The 23,514-nt window shown below is 44.3% G+C and overlaps 1 protein-coding gene across 18 annotated transcripts in view; it reads right to left on the bottom strand.

Moving 5' to 3' along the window:
* DIP2C (DIP2 acetate--CoA ligase C (putative)) overlaps positions 1–23,514 on the bottom strand; it is a 1,028,010-nt gene that overhangs the window by 169,628 nt on the left and 834,868 nt on the right. For all 18 annotated transcript variants that reach the window (XM_085631929.1, XM_085631931.1, XM_085631933.1 and 15 more), the window contains 2 exons: positions 15,026–15,165; positions 3,537–3,673 (listed from right to left, as the gene is read on the bottom strand). In XM_085631929.1, the coding sequence (XP_085488055.1) occupies positions 3,537–3,673; positions 15,026–15,165 (277 nt within the window). The remainder of the gene's footprint in view (positions 1–3,536; positions 3,674–15,025; positions 15,166–23,514) is intronic.

The raw sequence follows: 23,514 nt of genomic DNA, 5'->3' as shown, positions 1-23,514 counted from the left end.
CTATCGCCCCATCACACTACTTACAGCGGACTGCAAAATCCTGGGGAAAATCTTAGCAGACAGATACTCGCAAATCATACGTCCACTGGTCCATCCTGACCAATGTGGTTTTGTCCCGGGAAGGAACACTTCTCACAATATCCGGCGCCTTTTTCATATCCAGGACCAACTGGGCGATCGCTACCCTCGGGCGGCGTGCCTCATTCTGGACCTTGAGAAGGGGTTTGACACCCTAACATGGCAGTTCCTCTTCACCGTCCTCGAACGGGCGGGACTGGGTTCCACGCTCTTAGCCTACACTCGCCTGCTCTACACCGACCTTACATCTCGGGTCCGTCTCGGTCGCTACATCTCCCCGGAATTCGCAATACACAGGGGCACACACAAGGGTGCCCCCTCTCACCTTCATTATTCGCGCTCGCAGTGGAGCCCTTGGCTATCCGGCTCCGCCGGGACGGGCAAGCCTGGGGTATTCCACTAGCGGACGTTACGCACTGTGTATCCATGTACGCAGACGACCTCCTCATATTCCTGCGAGATGTGACAGCGGATCTCACCATACTCGAGACCGCTTTGACGGAGTTCACGGAGGCCTCGAGCTTGAAAGTGAACTGGGAAAAGTCGATGGTATACCCCCTCCACCCGGACGCCCCCTCTCAGGATGTCTGGATCGGGGACCGAAAACTACAGTGGGCGGCAGAGGGCCCCCGATACCTCAGGATTCGTTTATATCACTCCCCAGTCGACCTATACGAGGGTAACCACTGCAGGGCGCTCGCAGGGATACAGTCCTCCATTGGATTCTGGCGGAGCCTCCCGTTGGCCCCGATAGGCCGGGTAGCTCTGGCAAAGATGATACTGGTCCCGCGGCTCTTATATTATTTCACTAACCTCCCAGTAATCCCGCCTCGCTCCTTCTTTAGGGACTTGGGACACACTCCTCAGTTCTTTAATATGGGGTAAGGGGCGGCATAGGATCGCGCTAGCAAAGCTGAAGTTACCCATGACACAAGGGGGGCTCGGCACGCCATCGTTTGAAGCCTACTTTCTAGCAGCGCAGCTCCAGTGGCTTTCATATTGGACGGCGACAGATATACACTCGAAACAAATACAGTCACGGGTCACATACCCATGCCAGAGTTATGTCGCCTACTTCTACCAGGATCCCGCCCTGCGCGTACATACCCCCTACAAGTAGACATAGCCCGGAAGTGCATTCAGCGTATACATCGCATGGGGCCAGATTGCCCCCCATACACACCATTACTGCCACTAGTCGGCTGGCCCAGACATGGGGGGTTCTTTACATCTGCCATGCTTCGGGAATGGACGTCTAGAGACATCACCGAGGCGGAGACGCTGTTTGAAGGGAGACAGCTCCGGCCGTACCGACAGCTTATGGACGACTATGACCTACCCCCAGGACAGTTCCTGCTTCACCGACAACTCCTCGGCTGCTACCGACCATACTCCGACCTCACATTAGGGGAACCTCCCACCCACCCAGTTCTCCACACAATCTTGCGAATGGGATCGGGTCGCCATCTCACCACATGGCTATACAAATCGATCAGAGAACTGACACCCCCACTACTGGGATCTCTACGGGCCTTGTGGGAGGAGGAAGCTGGGCGACCGTTTCATGATAGCGAGTGGGACAGAGCGATAGAGTTCCCCAAAAAAGTCTCCAGGAACGCTCGGTTTAAGAACATACAATTTCACATCCTACATAGGGCCTACCTAACGCCAGCACGCCTTCAACGCTTCTACCCCGACACGACCTTCCTCTGCCCTCGTTGTCAAGCGGGGGATGCAGCCTTTTCCCACATGTTCTGGACCTGCCCGGGCATTCAGGCCTATTGGTCATCTATCCACTCGACGATCAGAGATCTCACTGGGCTATCCCATCTGACTACCTGGGAGGGTTGCTCACTCGGCATACTGGGACGGAGGAAACGACACAAAATACCAATGCGCTTTGTTTTCCTAGCCCACTTACTGGCCAAACGCTGTATAGCCATGCACTGGCGGGCCCCATCAGGTCCTCCGATCACGGCATGGGTGGGGGCGGTTCTCAAATGGGCAGCGGCCGAGGAAGATGCAATCCGGGAGGAAGAAGCCAAAGGTATCCGTAAGGTCCCAATCTCCCTAGAATGGGCACTCCTGCTGCATCAATTTCGACAGTCCCAGACCCCGTAGACCCCGGTCATCGACTTAAATACCCCCGGCACCACACAACCTCACTGCACAGGCTCCCAGGATAGGAGGTTCCCCTCCACGCTACCTTTAGACCCGTCGGGTCTATCCTTCCCCGGCAGGAACGCTCAACAGCACTCCATATCAGCCCGCACACCCACTCCCTCCTAGGCGAATAGTAGTTGCACGATGGAGTAGACAATAATGGACTCACAGTATACGCCTGATCCAAACACTAAGAACCCCATGGCACCCCCCAGTTCAGTTCTCCCCCCAGTTTTTCTTTAACTGGCACAGACCTGCTACACCACAGACCACATTCACACTGACCAAGATGTAAATGTACTCTCTATGTCAACGATGGTCTACCTTGCTACTTATATATTACAGTCATTAATGCGAAACATGATGAACATATGATTATATTACCAAATGCCAATAAATAGAATTTTCAAAATCAATGACAACCAGGCATGTTTTTCCACCATCACTAAGATGCCATCACTACACTGGGCATGAACAACCTGGGAATGATTGTTGAGCATGCGAGCTACCACTAACATGTTTTCTAACCAGATCTTTTAGCTTTAGCTAGAAAATACTTGAGAGAGACGGTAAAGACACGTGGAACTAACTGTACTTCTAAACAATCCAAGCCACACCACAAATATTTTTATCACATTTAAGTATCGGTGAACCTAAACCTAGTTACCAATGGATACATTAAGATGTATTGCACTTACCCCCAGACATAACATTATCAATAACAGCGATGACTGCACCAATCAAAAACGTTTGTGTAAAATTCATGCAAATTTAGTTATAATGATCTAGGAGAAATGGCTAACAGGAGAGTAAAACTGCCAACAAAGGGCAGAGTTGTGAAGCACTGGACTGTGTGTGTTAGTGCCATTTCTACAGCGTGAGCCTAGACTACAGTGCGCAGAGCACTCGCCATGGATGGACAGAGAAGCAGATGGCTTGTGAACCATTACTGCACTCAGGTGTCGTGTTCTTTACAGAGATGCGTCTTGTCTCTAACCCCTCTCTAAACAGGGAGCAGCGTTGGGGCAGTCCTGATGGATACGGGGGTGCTGTTCATATCCTTAGTGCATAGATGGGAAAGGCTGCTGCCTTATTGTTTGGGCTTTTACATTTCTTAGTGTCCAGTCTGATGGTGTCCTGGCTGAGTGTTTGCTGAGAACCACTGGAGATGGTGAATCTGTTTACAAGGTAAGGGGCGGGGGGGCGGGGGGGGACGCTCGAAGCCTTCTGGAACCAATTCGCCCTTGAACCTCTAGAGCCAAGAAGGCCACACAGTCGAATATCCTGGCACTCACCTCAAACGTGTTTTTGGTCATACCCGAAAGGCCATAGTAGGAGGTACCCGTAGCAATAGCACATACACAAAGCTCCCCAATTTCATCAGTTCGACAAAGTTGTGGAATTCCATCTGGTTTTACTGTACACATTATCGCTGGAAAAGAGAAAAACGTTTGTTTAAAATAAAAACATTTCAAAATGAATAAGGTCACCATGAACAACATAGAAAAGGGTTTCAAATGCAGTGTTAGGGAAATAAAAGCATTTGATAATATAGTTCTAGACAGGCAGACGCGCACGGTCTCATCTAGACAAACATATTCTAAGCGTGCTAAGAAATGCAAACAACAGTTTCAAGCAAACGTTAATGCGGTTTTAACAAGCCCTCCACAGACTAACTATAACGCAATGCTGCGTTCTGTTGTGTCGTCAGAGACTGTTCCCCTAGATGTTAAAACACACGTGCACATGTGCTGAATCATGCACTTATTTTGCCTCTGTAGACCCTACTTAGCAAGAAAGTTTGGAAAACGTGCGTGTAACATAACAATAATGATAGGTAATTTCCAGAAATAGTTTTTCTTGATCAGAGACCTGCCGTCACAACAATGATACACAATGAACATTCTGAAAGACAAAACCCCTTCATGAAAAACACGGATAATTGTAATCTCTCGCTTCAGATACACCGAAGGAGGGGTAAAACGCCCTTGTTCTTTTTTGGGAAAACATTGGCAGATTATGTTGTCTTTTTTTTATAGCTAAGTAAAACACGTCATCACAAAGGGGGGAGCAAAGAAAATAAAGATCGACAGAAACAAAAAATGTAATTCAAACTAGATTTTGTGTTGCTGTAGTTTGAGTTTTTACAAAAATATCTATCTACCCTCGCAGGCAGTTTCTCGCACGAATCGCGTCATTTCTACAGTCTAGCCACAGGAGGGCAATGTTGTTTAAAAGAGAAACACCTCTTATTATGGCAAGGATGAAAGTGAATTGTTAAATCATGACGGAAATAACGTGAATTTAGTCATCAAAAACAAATCTTAACTTTATTAGCCGCAGTAGCTTGAGATCTCATTGACGGCATAACTGCACAAATCATTTTTTTTCTACCTCTTTCTAACATACTTTTCAGGATGTGCAACTACGAGGTAAGTATGATAAAACACAATATTAAACCGAGAAAGAATGAGTAGGGTGACCAGTTGGGTTCATGTCATCGGGACACCACGGTTCCATTCCTGGACGTTGCTTTGACAAACCAGTGCAATCTGGGAGTTGTAGTCTTTATGCATTTTCATCTGATAACAATGATATTGTAAAAATATCTGTAAAAACAAAATCCAGAAATGGAAAACTGGTGCACCGGTGACATGGAACAAATCTCAAACATGCACAAAAGATAAGCAAAAGCAGGGTATGTATTTTTCTGCAATACTCGAGCCCTGACGCACAAAGGAGGACGATGATTTAGGGGGTACTACACCACACAAAAAGAAATTTATTACCCATGAAGACACTGAAACAGTAGGATATACTTTTTGCTATTTGAAAGTCACACAAGTTTGGAAAGAACAGCTCTGATGAAGTCCATGGAGGACAAAACGCATTGGGTGGCTGATTGGAAAATGTCATGTATTGAAAAATCAATAAAAGTTGAATACTGGACGCATTATTAAGACTCCTTGACAACTGAATCTAATTTTTTGTTCATCATTGCTATATTTGTTAACTTTGGATTGTCTGAATTTGGGCCGGAAACAAAATAATATAGTGGACACTCCTTTTCTAATTGTTGTGGTGCAAATCCCAACTTGTTTTGGATCGCTTAAAACTCTTCATGACCATAGAAGGTATGGCGTGATGTCACTGTGTCCACGCAAGAAAACACACATCCTGCGTTTTCACATTACACTTAATTTTTGGCCACAAGCGTCTCACTTGATAGAGCTTTTCTACTCGAACCAAAGTCCTGCCTGTATCATGCACAACATTTTTACACCAGGTATTCCCTAACAGAATTTCACAACAAAATGATGCACTCTCACATATCCCACTCCTTAGCCCATATATCTACCTTGCCCAGTGTTTACTTCTTCCACTAGGGCGAAGTTGTGTGTTCTACCACAGACATCACTTACAATTACCTTCCAAATTCCAATATGCCACTCCATGACCGAGCCAGGTCCACCTGCCTGGGATGGCCATGAACGGGAGCCTTGCCTTCTTGTCTCCCAGATTATGTCAAAATGCTCTATGGATCGAGGGTGAAGGTTGACCAGGCGCGCAACACCCATTAGACTCAAAGGGCTTCAGTCCCCCCGTCGTGTGTGGCAGCCCGGGATGAGACACCTTCCCGGGCAAAAAAAGCAGCCGCACCCGAGTACTTCACAGGTCTTTAAAAGACCATTTGCATGTTAATGAGGCCTCGCTGTTTCACCCCTTCTAAGAGCCCCTGCAGCTCCACTCTGCCTATTGCTTAAAGTTCAGCCCCCCCCCCCCGAAATTTTTGCTCAGCCCCTCCCGAAATTTGGCTCTAGTTGCGCCTCTGAGGTTGACCCAGAGGGAGGGAACACAAGTGCAAGGACAGGAAAAAGAATCGTGGGAACAGCAGCCAGCCCACTAGTGATACAAAAGTCAAAACAGGCGCAATGCATCTGAATAATAGTAGCACGCTTTCGAATGGGTGCTGGTTTGTCAGTAGAAAGTAAGGATGCCCTTTCACCAAACGAAAAAGTGACAAGTGGTCTGTTTTTCTTTAGGAGTAAAGCCATGGCTCCTTGCAGCATGCCCTTGAAAGCCCAGTGCAGGAGGCAACATAGAACTGGAAAGTTTCACTCCTAGAGAGTGGCTAGCACGAAAGTGAGCCATGAGACTCACATTCCTTGCCCCATCTTGGTTAAGCCCCGCTCCTGAACGGAAGTTTCGCCCTAAAATTAGCCAAAAAAATTACCATAGAAAGTCTTTTCAGGGATGACAGAAAGTGAGTTAGGCTACTGGTCAACTAGTGACACAATTTATTCCTGTTTAAGCTCCATCACAAAATACCATTGACTATGAATAAATGCAACCCACAATGACATCGGTATTTGTCCCAGATGTCCCACTGACGGTAGTGATATATCGAAAAGTAAGGTAGGTTATAGTCCCCGCTATCGTGTGAAACCCCACCTTAGTGACCCTTGACCCAGAAGTTACTCAAAAAAAAGAACAACATGCTCTAAGTCTAAAGATATACAATTAACACTCCAAATTACACTCCTGGTAAGAGCTTGGATACTTCTGACAACCAGGGCTTTAAGTGGAATGAAAAAAACTAAGGGGTTTCTCAAAGGGGCATGGCTTAATACGCAAGGTAAACATCTGTGCTTAAGCATATTGTGTTACCCGACTGGTATTTTGCTGTTTTTGTCATTGCATACAGATATACAATACAACAAGCCAGGTCTATTGGTTTTGCCAATGGTTGTTAGCTGTGTAAAATAAATAAGCTACAACTATGGATTTGTTGTACTGAATATTGAAAATGCCTTAGTTCTGAATTTTTTATTTTTTTTATTTTGAAGAGTTTTATATAGTGCGAACATGACCTAAATCGGGTATCATAGCGCTTTACATAGCACCAGTTGCATTACACGAGGACACATTCGTTTTTGTTAGGCAATGGGGAGATTAAGTGATTTGTCCAGAATCACAGGATGTTCAGCATCATTGCCGAGACTCGAACCCAGGTCCCCAGATTTGAGGTCGACCGCCCTAGCCGTTTTGATGAGACTGTGAAAGAACTATAACAAGTCTCTTTGAAGTGACCTCAAAGGCAGGGAAGGGTGGTACTGCTGCAGAGTTAGGATTTTTTTCACACGGAGGGCAAAAATAGAGAGCCCGATACAGACCTGTCTAGGCACCTGCTTTTTAGAACTGCGGATGATGAGCCCCATCAGGAACCCGCCCACTTAAAGCCCTGCTGACCACTACCACTGTAAGGGTACACACATCAGTCTATAACGACGATATAGGCAACAGGTTGACTAAGCTAGAATTCAAGATGTTTCACAACTACTCTCTCCTATAAAGTCTGAGGAGACATGGAAACTGCCTTAAATAAAGCATGATGTAACTTAGGGAAAATTGATGGCGCTGAGTAATCCACTGTAACACAATGTGGGCATTTTTGAACAACTCGCATGAGGGCAAAGGCTCTTAAAAAAAAAAAAAAAGATTTCGATTTTTTTTTAATTGCCCTAAATACGGAGGAAAAGCGGTGGTGATGAGAAGCAACAACCTTCTTCTAACAATATCAATTTTTATTGTGAAACACCTGAATGCCTTACACAGCTTGAGGTATATCTATTGCATCTGCTACTGATTCTATGTTCTGAGAACATCAACAAGGACATCCAACAAGCAGAAACTCAATTTGAACATCACTTTCTTATTTCTCTAGTAAAAGTGCTATGGGGTATTCAATCCTTGGGGTGAAGGTGGCATTTAGGGGCTATTTCCTAAGAGAATTTGAAATACAGTTTTAGAGTCAAGTTAGGAAATTGATTACCTAGAAAACTGTATAAGTAGCACTGTGGGGTCAAAACCGAAGAACCCTTCTTTTTTTCTTTCTTTTTATCCAGGGCATTTGGCGTTTTTTTAATTTTACAACTGGTAGGATCTGAACTGTTGAATTTCTCTTACCTGCTTATCCATTTGACTGGAGACTACAACCTTAAGCATGTATCTCTTTTATTTAGAATATTTTTTTTCTGGTGGGTTATCTCCGAACCTTCTGTAATTCCTTGTCGTAAAAACTACGAATTACTGTTTCTGTTGCATAACCTTGCAAATGACGTGTGCACATTCTTAATTTCAAACCTTATTACTTTTATAGGAAATTGATTACCTAGAAAACTGTATAAGTAGCACTGTGGGGTCAAAACCGAAGAACCCTTCTTTTTTTCTTTCTTTTTATCCAGGGCATTTGGCGTTTTTTAAATTTTACAACTGGTAGGATCTGAACTGTTGAATTTCTCTTACCTGCTTATCCATTTGACTGGAGACTACAACCTTAAGCATGTATCTCTTTTATTTAGAATATTTTTTTTCTGGTGGGTTATCTCCGAACCTTCTGTAATTCCTTGTCGTAAAAACTACGAATTACTGTTTCTGTTGCATAACCTTGCAAATGACGTGTGCACATTCTTAATTTCAAACCTTATTACTTTTATAGGAAATTGATTACCTAGAAAACTGTATAAGTAGCACTGTGGGGTCAAAACCGAAGAACCCTTCTTTTTTTCTTTCTTTTTATCCAGGGCATTTGGCGTTTTTTAAATTTTACAACTGGTAGGATCTGAACTGTTGAATTTCTCTTACCTGCTTATCCATTTGACTGGAGACTACAACCTTAAGCATGTATCTCTTTTATTTAGAATATTTTTTTTCTGGTGGGTTATCTCCGAACCTTCTGTAATTCCTTGTCGTAAAAACTACGAATTACTGTTTCTGTTGCATAACCTTGCAAATGACGTGTGCACATTCTTAATTTCAAACCTTATTACTTTTATTATTTAATTGCTAAACATCCGCTGTTAGCCTTTTGTAGAGGTACCTCTCTGCTTATACGGCTTGACTTGATAAACTACAAGTAGCTATTTGCTCTTCTAAATGTTTAATCTGGCTCTCCTCATTGTTAATACATTTTTAATCCTTACTGAGTTAGAGGTTTTTCTGACGACATGTTGCACGTCACAACAGCTTTTTTTCCTAACACCCGATCTCAATACGGAATATATATGGACTAGAACACTGACCCAGTCTACATGGTATGGTGACACATGTAATATGCAGGAGGTCCTTCAAACTACACTGCTACAGGTATAGGTGAGTTAACACTTCAGAGATGAACCGTGATAATGTTGGACATCAGAGATTGGGTGAAAGCTTCCTGTCCTTGCAAAAAAATCATGTGAAGGGTGAACATGATACAAGAGTGAGCACTGATTATATCAAACTTGATTATGTGACAATCTGTAAAGCCGTATTAACATCTTGCATATAAAAGGTAAAGAATGACCGAGCACAAAATATCTTATAACAAACCTCAGGATGGTGTATACTTTCTCTGCATAGAATGCAAATACAGGATTTTAAATCTGCCAAATAGTGTTACATTTTGTTTCACTAATTTGTTTCATGGCCAACTGTCATTTTTTCAATGTATTTTCTTTTTCCATTCCAGAGGCGAGCTAAAATTTTCTAGTCGACGCACATGTGTGTTGAAGATGTTAAATATGTTAAAGTCAGAGAAGTTACTAGAAGACCCAGGTATTTCTTTTAGAGATTCTCTTCCACCCAGGTGGTGCAATAAAGCTGGTTTGGTAGGTTAAATTCTAAAACGGTACCTCTCATAACTTGAAGTCACTTATCAGTCCTGTCCATCCCCAGTCAACCATGCTAGCAATAAGACAATGACACATCAGTCTGGGCAACTAACTCATTATTTAATCAGGGTCCCCAAGCACAGGAACTGAATGGAGAGGTTCCTTCGAGATATCATTTTGGTGTCATACTGACAAGCTTGGGTTGTCACCTCCAACTTTGGGAGAGATTAAAACTGTTTGCGGATGCCTGCCCAGCATCACTTGTGCACAAAAACAACATGTATGGAATTTCTGGCTACATGGGGAGGAAAAACTCAATCCTACAGCTGCATAACCTGTGTGTTCTTAAGACAAGAAAGGGCTGTTCCTTGTACAGGTATACCTGCCATAATGCCAGGCCAGTCCTGTGTAACAAGAACTACACTGGGAATGAAGGTGACAAGTTTAAAGCGAGGACAACGGTAGACCACAGTAGAGGGGAAAATCCTGAGTTTCCAAAGGCAAATCATCTGTGGTAACAAATGAGGCAGCTGTGATTTCTTCCATCATCTAACCTAGCCACCCACAGATCAATTTTCCCAAATCTTTCTACCCCTTTGCCTATCGACCAATGCAGACCCAAAACAAAAAAAAGATATTTTATGATCTTTTTGTCATGAGCTGGCGTTTGAAGAAGGGTTACCTCCTCCTGAAGCCACATTCCCTTCACCAGTGGTAAAATGATCAGTTGTGACAAATACAGTTTCCAGTAATCTCCAATAAATTCTAATTGAGAGAAATTCTGTTGTCTTAATCCTAGCTATCTAACAAGCCGAAGACAGCTTTTCAAAATAATAAATAGCAAAATAATAGATTGTCACAAACTAGGATACAAATTTACCATTGGCGTGTCACTCGATTTTTAAGACAAAAAATGCGAAATGCCAAAGATGGATACCATCAGATGCTGAACAGCACCAGGACAATGTCACAAGGTATATAACACCCTGTGGAAATGGCTCCAGTATTTAGAACCAATCTTCTTGAATATCTCCTCATTTACATTTTGACAGGCAGGCTTAACACAAATTGGAGCAAATCGTCAAGTGAGGCATAACATAACCGCACAAGGTAGACACTCGCAAGACTGAAGTAGGCATATTGAAGCTAAGCAGCAAGAAACGCGGGAACACAAGGACCACAATATGCATAGAATCGGTTGACTTAAAGAATAAAATCAGAGAAGCTGCAAAGTAATGAACAACAATTCATTCTGATTTACATACTTCTCTGAAAGAGTATCTGGCAGAAGGAGGGTTACCGTAAAGCACTGATGGATTGGATTGGCTCTCGATTCAGTTATGAGTCAACTGTCCAGTAAGACTCGCACTTGTAGAAGTCTACAGAAGGAGGGACTGTCACACGCAGCTGATCGTCATCTTGTGCTTCCAACTCTGCATGACTTGCAACCCATGTAGTTCCAACATTCATACTTGGGCCCATTAAAATTGTGACTGCTGGTTCACCACTCATAACACACACCACGCAAGGTATGGTCAATGAGAAAGAGCAGCACAAGTCCAGAAATAAACCCCCCCATCTATGAAATGGTATACAAGGACTTTGCATCTCTGACAAAGTTAAGCATACATTACTTTCCATTTTTTTGGCTTCTATGGCAGTATGTTCATCCTTACAGGAATGTTGATATAAATAAAAAGAGGGAAGATAAGTTTTCAATGTAGGTTCTGGGGAAAGGCTCCAAATCCGAGATTATCTGCAGCTTCTGCATACCTGAAGTGAAGAGACATTTGATAAGGTAATCTAAGGCTTAATAAATCTTATGAAACCTACTTAATTATTCACTTCACGTACTTTTTACTGAATGGGAAGCTGCAATTTCTCAAAATCACTGATGCTGTAATGTATCACTAATGAAACGATCCATTACAGAGTCACCGCCAGGCATCAACTGCAGCTTTCTCCAGGTCTCCTTATGGTCAAACTAATATATTGTTGGGATAGGTAAAGTATGAAAAGAAGCTTCAAGGGCCTCATATTGGCCAGCTACAAAACGTGCCCCGAGGACTTAGTAACAACTCTGTCCAGGTTAAACCCTTCACTGGTAATGATGGAATTGTGTCGCTGTACAAGCTGTCTACTGGCATCTCCCTGCCGTCTCTGTTTTCCTTACTAGAGCTCTTTTTTTTGGTTTGTCTTTGCCTTGTTATGCTCATTTGGGTTGATTATTCTTCTTTGTTATACTTCAGCGTGTCTCCCATTTTCCCCATATTTATGTTTTGTGTTTTAGTATTCTCTGTGAGCACTCAATTGTTCGGGCATTTTGAAGGAGCTGTAGTCTACCTTTCTCTATTTTGGGCTTGTGGTGGAGTGCTAGTTAGCACTTTTTCTGCCTCTTGATTTGTAGGGGAGTTGCCACCTATTTTGAGGTAATGCCCATCGGTGCTCTGTTTGCGTGTTGACGGACTCGAGACACTCGTGGGGTTAGTATTCATCAAACGAGTTGCTGGACTTGTGGGTACACAAACTGACCTGAATAAGGACAAGGCAGCGCAACACAACTCTAGGAATTTGTTCGCTGAAGGCACCTTGCGGTGCTAACTCTCTAAGTATACACAAATCACTTAGGTAAGTTCTAATGATTATTTAGTGATGAGCTACTCGTTGCATACTCTATTTCAAAGCATCACTGGGAGATCTTCCTTGCAGCTGGTCAACATGCTCAAATTGGTGGCTCTCTGACATGGTTAGACTATACTAATGGAATATATCTTAGTTTGCCAGCAGCATATTTCAACAAAATTCATGGAGGAGCATGTGGACACTGCAAGTTTACCCACCTCGTGTTAGCTCGCCACAGGCTCCATTGGCTCCCGGTGCAGCAGCACATACAGTTTTAAGTGCGGTCTGCTGCAATGAGCCTTCTACTGCACAGGCCCAAAGATCACTTAATTCTTTCTCAGATACCTGCTAGAATGTTGTGCTGTGACTCACTAGCCCTTCTTAGCAAACCACCTTCAAAGAAGGAACCCAAGTTTTATGCATTTTGACAGTCCTCGTGCCATGACGCCCTTCTGTAATCACCACACTTCATGAATATTAAATTCAATAAAATATAATAATGTATTCCCTTGCTTTTTCTAGTGACTTATTTCTTACAACTTTATCTGTCTTTCAGTAAAAACAGCACGTCTGAATTAGTGAAACAATCATCAAGATGGCTGGATTTAAAGGTAGACCTTATTTTTGTCCATAAGTGGGCAGACCTATTAAGGGAAGAACTGCTGTAAGGGGCAGAATGCATAATCGATTGCTTTTTAGCCTCCATTATTCTAGTATCTCAATGTATCCAACTATAGAGTGTCTCCAGGCAAGATCAGACAACAGCTGTTATGATAAATCAACAGTTCTGAGTTAATATTTCTGGTTAACACAGAGTAGCCACTGTGTCTGTTTACACCACAGGCTATTAGGCAGCTACTGGATTCTTGATGTGCACGGTTTAGCTCATTTTGCTCATGTTCACTTACCAAGTGGCTGTGCGCTGACAGATTACACGAGGAAGGTGGCAAAGCACTTTGCACAACAAGCTTTAAAGAGCATAAGAATTCTGACGAAAAGGCTCAAAGGACCGCCACTGGCAAAAGGACACTGAGCCTTAATCATGATAAAAAAAGAGCAAGCCAAGTGGCACCTGACAAAAGCAACATTGCCACGAAAAAGGTTTTCTAAATCCTGACCCAACACCATCATTTCACATATAACTGCCCATGAGTAGTTGGATATACTCAGTGAGACACAGCACATGTAATTTAGGTCATCTCAATCATGGAGCCCAAACATGTTTAGACAGTCAGATGAAAGACATGCTAAAAGATATTTCAATTAAAATTGCCACCTTCATACCAACGATCTTTTAGTTTATTTAGCAAGAGTGATATTCTTAAGACGGTATCACTCAACATAGAGTAGTAACCATTGAGTTAGGAGCAAGCTTAAGCAATGGAGCAGAAGTAGGGCGGCATCAGGCACAACAGGGTGGTTGCATTTTCCTTAGGATAGTTCCCCAGAATATTCCATTGTCACCTACGACAGATCTACTATTCTCCCATCACTTGTGAGCCAAGTTAGAGTAAAGCCAAGGCCCTAAACACCTTCCTAAACCTCATCTCATCCAGACTCATCCTCAATATCCCTCACCGCAGCCACATTACCAGCAATCTGAGAGACCTCCACTAGCTCGCAATCAACAAAAGAATCACGTTCAAGCTCCTAACGTATGCCTACAAAGTCCTACATTACGCGGGACCTGCATACCTCAACCACCACCTCAAATTCTGCGCACCCACCATAGACCTCCGCTCTGTCCAACTTGCCCTGGCCGCCATCTCAAGGATCCGCAAGACCACGGCCAGGGGAAGATCCTTCTCCTACCTTGTAGCAAAAACCTGGAACACCCTGCCTCTCCACCTAAGGCAATCACCGTCACTTCTCCAATTCAGGAAGGACAGGACCCTTCGACTAAACTACAGTGCCTGCGACAGATCAGCAGTCTGCTCCTCCCCCCCGCCTCCAGTGCCTTGGGAACCTTATAGGTGAGAAGTCGTGCTTTACAAGTGCTTTACAAGTCACTTGACTGATTGATCTCATCTGATAGCAGACCATCTTCAATCCATACAGACTTGAAAGCGGTACCCAAAAATTAGAGGACCAGTTGAACAAGTAAATCAAAATGTTACAGCACAACATAAAAATTGAGCAGATGGCTCTAGTTACAAAAAGACTTAGAGAAAAAATCTTCACGTGAACTCCATATAAAAACGAATTCCTAAATTCTAAAAAGAGACTATCTGATTTTTTCTACAATAATACCACCAGCATGAAGTGCAGATATTTTAAGACATCTGTATTAATAAGCATTAAACTGTCACACGACATGATCTGAGTTGAGAATGATGTTCTGACATAAGTATGAATACAAAAAACTACTTACAATAACCAAAGTTGACTTGCAACACATGCATAGATGCATTATCAATACTATCTGTTCACACACATAGCACTTTGAATAACCTGCGTTGTTTCAGCCACACAGAACACAGCAACAAATAAAGGGAAGTTTGGCTATGTACCTCCGGGCATCACCGTGCCGACATCCTGTACCGTAAGGACTGACAGCTTCTCTTCCGAATCCACCCGAATCACTCCGTAAGTAAGGCCATGCATGGACAGGACTCCCCTTCCCGGGGGCTGGTTGCTGTCATCTGTCGGCCTACAATGATCATAAATGATTTAGAATGAAACAAACAAGACTCAAGAATAAAAATGTAAAAACCACCATAAAGAACAGATAATTTAATGCTTGCATTTTTAAGTGAAGGCCGTGGAGTAGATGCAAAAAATACTTTAAGTATTTTGCATTACCATTTGATTTATTTCCTAAATTTAGCCACTGCAGTTCACTGCCATTTCAGCTAGATCTCTTTACCCTGAAAAGGAACAAGAAAAGCATTCTAGATATTTTTGTATTTGATCTAAAACAGTAATGTAGTGTACATCTCACTATAGGGCCATAAAGTACTGCTCCAAAGTCTTCATTACATAAATCACAATATCATATGCCCATAATAAAAAAACAAAAATAAGTAACAGAGAAAAACATTTTAGCATTATAGATTGAACCACACAACTCTCGAAAAAAGCACCACCCTGGAAAAGAGAGTTGTTAGGTTAAATATTGTTTGAAGACATGTTTTTAATACCTTAAGAAAAGTAACAAAGCAGGCGCTAGGCAGAAAGGAAACCCCAAAAGAAAATGGCCGCCAGAGAGAAGGCTAAATTTTAATTTAGGGTTTCTTAACTTTTGAGATCTTGATGAATCCAGTGGATTTCCTCCAAGTACCTTGAAGAACCCCAACAAAAGAAAAAGCTTACAAACCAAACAGTAGGTTTCCTGACGGTCACAACTTAATAAGCAATGAAGCCACGCATAAAGATGATCCACAGAAACATATTAGCTCAATGTAGGCAAGGCAGATGCAACACATGATTTAAGTTACTGGTTATGACTAATAGCTGAACAGCTGAATAAAATATTCATTTTGAGGGCCGAGACCTGTTCTTAGGACTCACTTAAAACTCCAGGTGCCTGAAAAGGAACCAGATGTAATATCACACTGGAATCTAGTCAAAGAAAATTGAAAAAGCAGCACATTTGGTAATGGGCCATCTTCTTCACACATTATGGAACAGTAAGTAAAATTTACTCTAGCCTTGGCAAATGACTAGATAAAGCTTCTCTGAAAACTCTTTACTATGATCTAGTTGGTGTTCAAATACCATAAAGATTAAAATTAAAAGAAGAGGGACACACCGGGGATCATAGGTAATTTATTTAATTGATAGTTCTTGCTTAGATCCAGAAAAGGAGCATGCTAACTGTTTGTAAGCTCAAACAGGCCAGAAATGTACAATTTGTTATTCCTTTGCATAGTACTGACTCACAAGCTTTTGTTAAGGCTATGGCTTGTTATATGGTGTGACTTTACCCTTTCTTTAACAGCACTTCCCTCAAATGCCAATGATGGATTCTAAAACTTCAGAAGGGCAGTAGACAAGCTGGATCACGTTTCAATGACTAAATCAGCATGTTCATGTGTGCTGAGATGGTCTGGCTGTCTTGCGGCAAGGGGAACAAGCAGGTAAGTAAATACAGACACACTGACTCTGGCATGGAGACGTCCCTTCTTACTCCAATTGCCAATCCCCAAGTGCCTACCTCTAATATAAGGGAGACAGTTTATGTGAGCGGCACAGGAAATATGTAGGGCAGTATGGAACTACGACTGGCATGTATTACAGAAAGGCAGTACAGCGCTAAACCTCAATTTTGTGTGTAGCGCACCGCAACCAGAGCATTAAGAGGGATGAAAAAAGTGTGTTTGTGTGTGAAAGGGGGGGCCTCTAAAAGGGACATGGCCTATGTAATTAAGAGCCTGGCTTAAACAGGTAAATTGCATTTCTGTGATTCCGGTAGTGTGCCACATGACAGTTGTTTTGGTTCTCCTCAGAGTTCTGTTATTGCATCAAGATATATATAACTCAATGACTGAAATACACCTAAAATCAGCCAGGCCTATTTGCTTTGTCAAAAGTTGTTAAATGCTCGGGATAAAGGACTAAAAACAATGATTTTGTTGTAAATAATAAAATATTGTAAATGTTTCAACTCTGAGAGACTGATTTGAACATTACTGCGGCCTGTGCGCTCTGCATGGAGGCGGAGCACTGGGTGCCCACATGTATTCGGAATCCCTTTATGGCCCACTGACTAGTACTGCGGAAACACTTGCATCGCCTTCAGTCTCAACTCCAGCGGTCTCAACCGTGGCCCGTTTAAAACACTGGAGTAGGAGTCAGTTCAAAGAATACTATTTACAAGAGTAATAAGGTACATCAGAAAAAAATACAGAAACACAGCATTCTGCAAATAGTTAACACTCTTAGGGAATTCAAGATTGAGTAAAACGTGAAATATAAACAGGAAATAAATCGCTGGAATGGATTACTTAACGCTTCTTATAGTAGTTACTCAGAGAATGATCAGTGTTTTTGCTATTAAAGTAGAGGACTACTACCCAGCCCACCTAAAGCACTGACCACAACACAGGCTGCGTACAATGTAGTCCAACCCTGTAACGATTATACTCTGCGCAGCACAGTACGTTTTATATTTTGTCCAGCATAAACTGGCAGTATAGCTCATATTCGACACATTGCAACACACTGTGTGTTCTGCACAGTCACAATATGAATGATGTGCCCAGCACTATGTCATACTGTGCAGACTGGTCGAAATGCACAGTTTGTGTGCGGCATTATCTCTTCCAAGTGGACAGGTAAGTGCAACTTAATATATATTTTGTGTAAAGCGGAGCAGCACAGTCTGACCCATGAAGCACAACAATGGCTGTATCTAGTCTATATATCACACTAGAGGGTGTCCTTCCGTTAACGGCAACAGCCAAAGGGGCTGTTGCCGTTAACGGAAGGACACAGAATGATCTGAGTGATCTGTGATCTGAGGCAACACCCCCATAAAGGTGGAGGTAAATTAATATTACCTGCTAGACACTGGACCGGACTGCAGCTGGTTCTTTGGTCACAAACCATCATAATATTGAGTATGGTTTTTATTTCATTTTTTCACTGATTTTGAAGCAGAGTGATAACATTGGAGGTCGTGATGAATGCCGCGAACTTGTAGTCATCTGGCAGAAACATGTCGACCATTAATGATTAGGATATTATTTCAGTCCTACATCACCTCTTTTTAATCCTAGCCTATGGGGACAAACAGTAAATTGACTTCTGTCACCCAGTAGCTAGTTTTATACACTTTTTTCCTTATTTGCACTCTGCCCCTCACTCCCGCTGCCTCAATTGGTATCCTTATAGAACACCTCACGCTCCTCTCTTCTTGTATCTAGTCTATCACAGAACAAGCCGCAGGAGCACCACAATGTAGAGCCAGTGCACCCCAAATCCAACAAGAAGACGTGGTGCAATTTAAGAGTCATTGTCTATAGGTTATGACAAACAACTTTATTTTTACAATATTTTAGCCACCTTGATGGATTCCCTGAGAAACTGCTCTCCGTGCTATTAGCCAGTCACAAAAGTGACATGTGTTCCCCACTCTGCTCCACCTCACCCCACTCACAACCTTGCAAATCACTATCATAATAACAATCGATGAATGAGAATAGCAGCTTCTGTTATTTTGCCAGAAGTTTAAAGTGGGCAACGTACTGAGGTCTAGAGAACATTAGGTTAAGAAGCTGTGGTCGGAAGAATGGATTTCTGTGCCTGAACATGAACAAACATCCGTTTCCTTGTTCGAGAACAATGTATGTGCAGGAAATTGTAGATTTTCATTATTCCAATTCCTATCCACATTAGACAACTCGTTTGTTTGCAATTTCTATTAATAACTTGACTGCCCCATTTATATCTGGTTCCTAAAACAAACTAGGGCCTAATATGTATTTGTATTTGTTTATCTGTCATGATTTCCATACCATACGCTCATGTCTTGGTTGCCTCACCAGAACAAAAATTCAGTCTAGGATCCAGTTCAGGCATTCTTCTTCAGAATGACCACCCTCAGGTTGCGTTATCGCGCCAGGAATTGGCTAGTCAGAGACTTGCATCACGTACGCAACCTGTACAGCCAGCACTGCAGACCACAAACGAGAAGGCAAGCGGGGGTCCTGGGTTACTTTTTTGCAGTGCCCAATATTTTGGTATTTCCTCTTTAATCTGATGTTTACTCCAAAGGTGCTCTGTGTTGATGCACCTGGAATATTGTAACACCTGGTACATCAATTTACACCAATCTACAGAAACTGCTAATGTATGTAGGCAACGTTGGACAGCAGTGCTAGCCTAGTTTCTTTACAGATGATTGAAACCCATATGAGCTTCTTTAATGCTATTACCAATAACTTCCACTTCACGCCTAACAGGCTACCAACGCTTACAGAGAATATTTAGAACACCCTGGAATCTATACTATCAGCAGAACCAGATGGGACTTACCAAGAAGGCAGCAAGTATGTTTTAAATACAGACATGGATTTAAGAGGCATTTCCGGTTACTCCGAAAATCATGTATGAAATGTAAGCCTGACCTATTCTAATCACCAGGTTCAGCTAGAGAGAAGTGACAAAAGCAATGAATTTCAGTGTCGGGGAGAGACAGCATGCGACTGCATCGCACTGTCAGAAGCGAAATGAAAGATAATGTATTGCAATTCAAGTTATTAATAGCAATTATGTGCAGGCAGCCCGTCGCTGAGATAATAATTTAAGCAGAGATTGGAAAATAGTCAGACGCCTCTAGCCGAGTCTCTGGAGACTTCCCTCAGTAATTTTTATCCGGCGCAGTCAGGCACCTCTATTTATTGCTAATTATTTACCTTCCCTTCAAGCGCCGCGTGATGTCTGCCACTTTGCAATGCGCGAGGGTCGCCCCGCTATCGCGCGCCGGAAGATGCGGCGATGAATCTTAATTACAGTCTCCCACCAGTGACAGCTCTCGGATGCCACGGGCCCGCCGCCCGGCCGTGGCCGCAAACAGATCCCTCTTTGCAGATCGGCATCCGATCCACAGCGCTCAAATACGTCTCCGCATGTATGCAGTGCAATGTTTAAAAAATCTCCCAAACTTGCTTTATGCAAACATTTAGACAACGCACACAATTTCCCTCCAAGTATTTTTTTTTAATAAATAAAGTGGATCATGGCATGACTGATCCTTTGATAATTTTGTGAGTGATGAAAAGTGCTTCCAGTGAACCAAAGTGAGCCGATCACAGATATATCGCTATTGCATCATCATGGGAGCCAGGTTCACAAAATTAGCAGTGGGCCCGAGTCACACAAAACCACTTTTGAATAAAAGATTTCGAGAATAGCAGTTTGTCAATCTCTGCTCCTGTCCCCTCTGCTCATACACTCCACACTTTGCTCCCTGCCCCTTCTCCTCGCCAGTGGTGGCCGCGGATTTTGGGAAGTCGAGGGGAGAAACACTTGCCCTGAATTCAAATCGAGTGAGACAGACTTCTTCCAGGTAGGACCAGGAGTGCTCCCCTTGGGAAAATTATAAAACACATTGAGTTAACCATCTCATTTTGTAGCACAGTTTTCACACACATTTCCCCAAACACATAAATTCTGAAAGGGCTCTCATAAAACATACTACAAGGAAAGCTTATGACTCCCCATGAGCTGGCCCCATTTTTTTTCTAAATCTGACATATGTCAGAAGTTACCACTACAATGCCAGGGCCAGAATTTTGTCATAGGCTTCCCCAAATGCCAAAAATGAACTGCAGTTGGCCAAAACCATAATTGTGCCACAGGTGCCTCCCTTATGCCAGGAAATCAGTGGTGGTGCATCTATTCGGACGCTGGGGTGTTGCCCCACTATCACATCGGCGCTGTGTGAATTAAATTAAAGTAACAAGTTAACTAACTAATTGGAAAAAAATCATCCACCAAATTAAATATCCAATCCGGCCTGGCCGGTCACCGGGCCACGCCCGAGAGGCAATGGCTCTGAAGTGGGTGTGGGGTACGCGCACTGGCAGCAGCAGGTTTCTGTTTCTTGCAGTTGAGTTGAGTCGACACTGACACAACAGTCAACAACAACATGCAGCAGTGTGCATGTTCGGTTTTGGGCTGATCATTTTTCAGACCAGCCCGAACATGCGCACTAGGCTGCACATTAGGAGACTAAAGGTTGTTGCGTGCCGCAGCCCCCAGTCTCCTTATGAACGGGGAGTATCCCCTGCTCAAGCCAATCCTGGCGCTGCTGGAGCAGAGTCTGGATTGGCTCATAGGGCGTGGCGCGTGGGTGGCACTAGTGTCCAGCATGACCAATCACTGTCATGGCTTATGATGCCATCCAGACAGTTATTGGCCATTTTCAGTCAAGTGTGAATGTTAGCGTGACTGACACTACCATCTGACGTTGGAGCAGACCGCGGTGCGCGCCACAGACCTCGTGTGCTGCTAAGTGTGTGCCTGCCTGCCATGCCTACTGCTCGCTCGTTCGTGCTTGGGTCACCAATTAATTAATTATTGGATTGGATTCGGATCGCTAGAGTCAGAGTGACTGAGTGAGTATAGTAAACTATTTAATTCAGCTAAAGGCCTAAAGCGCATAACCACGCTATCATAAAACCCTCCGACCCAGAAAGGTGTACACTAGCCTGTAGTAGTTCTGGCACGGGGTATGCGGCCGCCTACTACTGGGGAGCACTAAATTAGGGACACGACCACACTTGGCTATGATCCGGCCGTCAGGTCACGTGCAACCTGGGCCCGTTTATTATATACCCTCGGACCGAGCCGGGTCACGAGGGGTGCGTGCGTCCGCTCATTCTGGTAGAGGCCAGGTGGCACTCTACATCCCTCCAAACCTTTAGCTGGAAAGAGTCCAGTGAGGAACGGAACAACAAGAGAGAAAGAGAGAGAAAGAGAGAGGGAGAGAGATTCCACTGTCCAAGGTTCTCAGCGAGTCTCCAGCCCGTACTCCACGGGCATCGTCATCGCGTCAGCCACTTGACAGGCATAGTCCTTCAGCTTTTGACTGGGGGCAGGGTTTGGCCTCAGCTGGTAGCGTTGGCTTCGGGACACCGGTCCCCTTTGGGTCGGTGAGGCGCAGCTCAGAGACCCATCCGGGTCGGAAACTTCCACGGCCCTCTCTTGGCTGGGGCTCCCAGGACTCTCGGCCTCTGGGCCCGGTCGCGGCCCTGTGCTGGCTCCCTCACTCGGGGCATTCCCCTCCGGACCGCAGGAAAAATTTGGCACGTCCTCTTCTTCTTCAGGGTCACTCAACAATGCATGCGGCTTACTCTGTACCACCCTAAACCACAACACATTCCTCACAACTGTGTGTCGCCCTCTCAGGGCAGTGATCATCGTTCCATTTACTTGGGTAACCTTCCATTCTTCCGGCTCATAGGGCGTGCAGAATTTCCAGCCGGGGTGCCTAACTTTCATAATCACCCGAGACCCCACCTGGATGGTCTGAGTTCTGGCCCCTCGGCGGAGAGTCGCCTTGTCGTTGGTCTGCTGGTGCTTTTGCTGGGCTCTTACCGGATCCAGGCCGGGTGGCGCCCAGTTGGCATCTTCAGGGAAGAGGTCACAAGGAGGCTGCTTCAACAGGAGGGTAGCCGGAGCACACCCTGTCGTCGCGTGCGGCGTCTGCTGGTATGCAACCAGGAACTGAGGGAGGCAGGTCTCAGGGTCTTGATGACTGTCCAACCCTATGCACATCTCTCTATTTAGTGTTCTCATGAATCGCTCAACTTCCCCATTGGCTTGGGGCCATTGAGGTGTGATTCTCCTGTGTTTGATCGCCCGCCTCTGTAAGAAGTCCTGAAACTCCTGCCCCTGGAAGGGCGGGCCGTTGTCTGATTTTATCTCCTCCGGTAGCCCAAAGGTTGCGAATATCTTTTCAAGAGCCGGCTGTACATGCGTGAACGCAGTGGACGACACTAGTTCGACCACTGGGAATTTTGTGCGTGAGTCCATTACGACCATCGTGTGCCGCCCGTCCGGAAAGCTGCCGAAGTCGACACTCACTTTGGTCCAGGGTGTGTTGCATGGCTCCTCCATGATTACCGGTGCGGGAACAGGGTCAGCTCCGGTTATGGCACACGAGTGACAGGTCCGCACCTCCTCATCGATCAACCGGTCCATGCCCAGGAACCATACCTTGGACCGGAGCCTCGCCTTCGTTTTCACGACTCCCTGGTGACCCTGGTGGGTTATGGACACGAGGCGTCTCTGAACGCTGTGCGGGACCATGATGTTTTGTCCCCGAAGCATCAAGCCTGACTCTCCAAGGCTGAGCTCATGGCGCACCTTCCATAGCTGTCTACGAGCGTTCTGCTCCTCTTCGATGAGGCCTGCCACTCCATCCAGAAACCTGTGCCAGCGCCCAGTGGCGAAAGCCTCCTTGACCCGCTGCAGTGTGATGTCCAGCTCCGTGGATTCGCACAGATCCTCCTTGGTGACTGCCAACGGGCAAGCATCATCCTCGATCATT

The sequence above is a fragment of the Triturus cristatus genome, chromosome 10 (assembly GCF_964204655.1).
Source record: "Triturus cristatus chromosome 10, aTriCri1.1, whole genome shotgun sequence".
Taxonomy (NCBI): domain Eukaryota; kingdom Metazoa; phylum Chordata; class Amphibia; order Caudata; family Salamandridae; genus Triturus; species Triturus cristatus.
The sequence above is the reverse complement of the archived record's forward strand: the minus strand, read 5'-3'. Positions and strand labels throughout refer to the sequence as shown.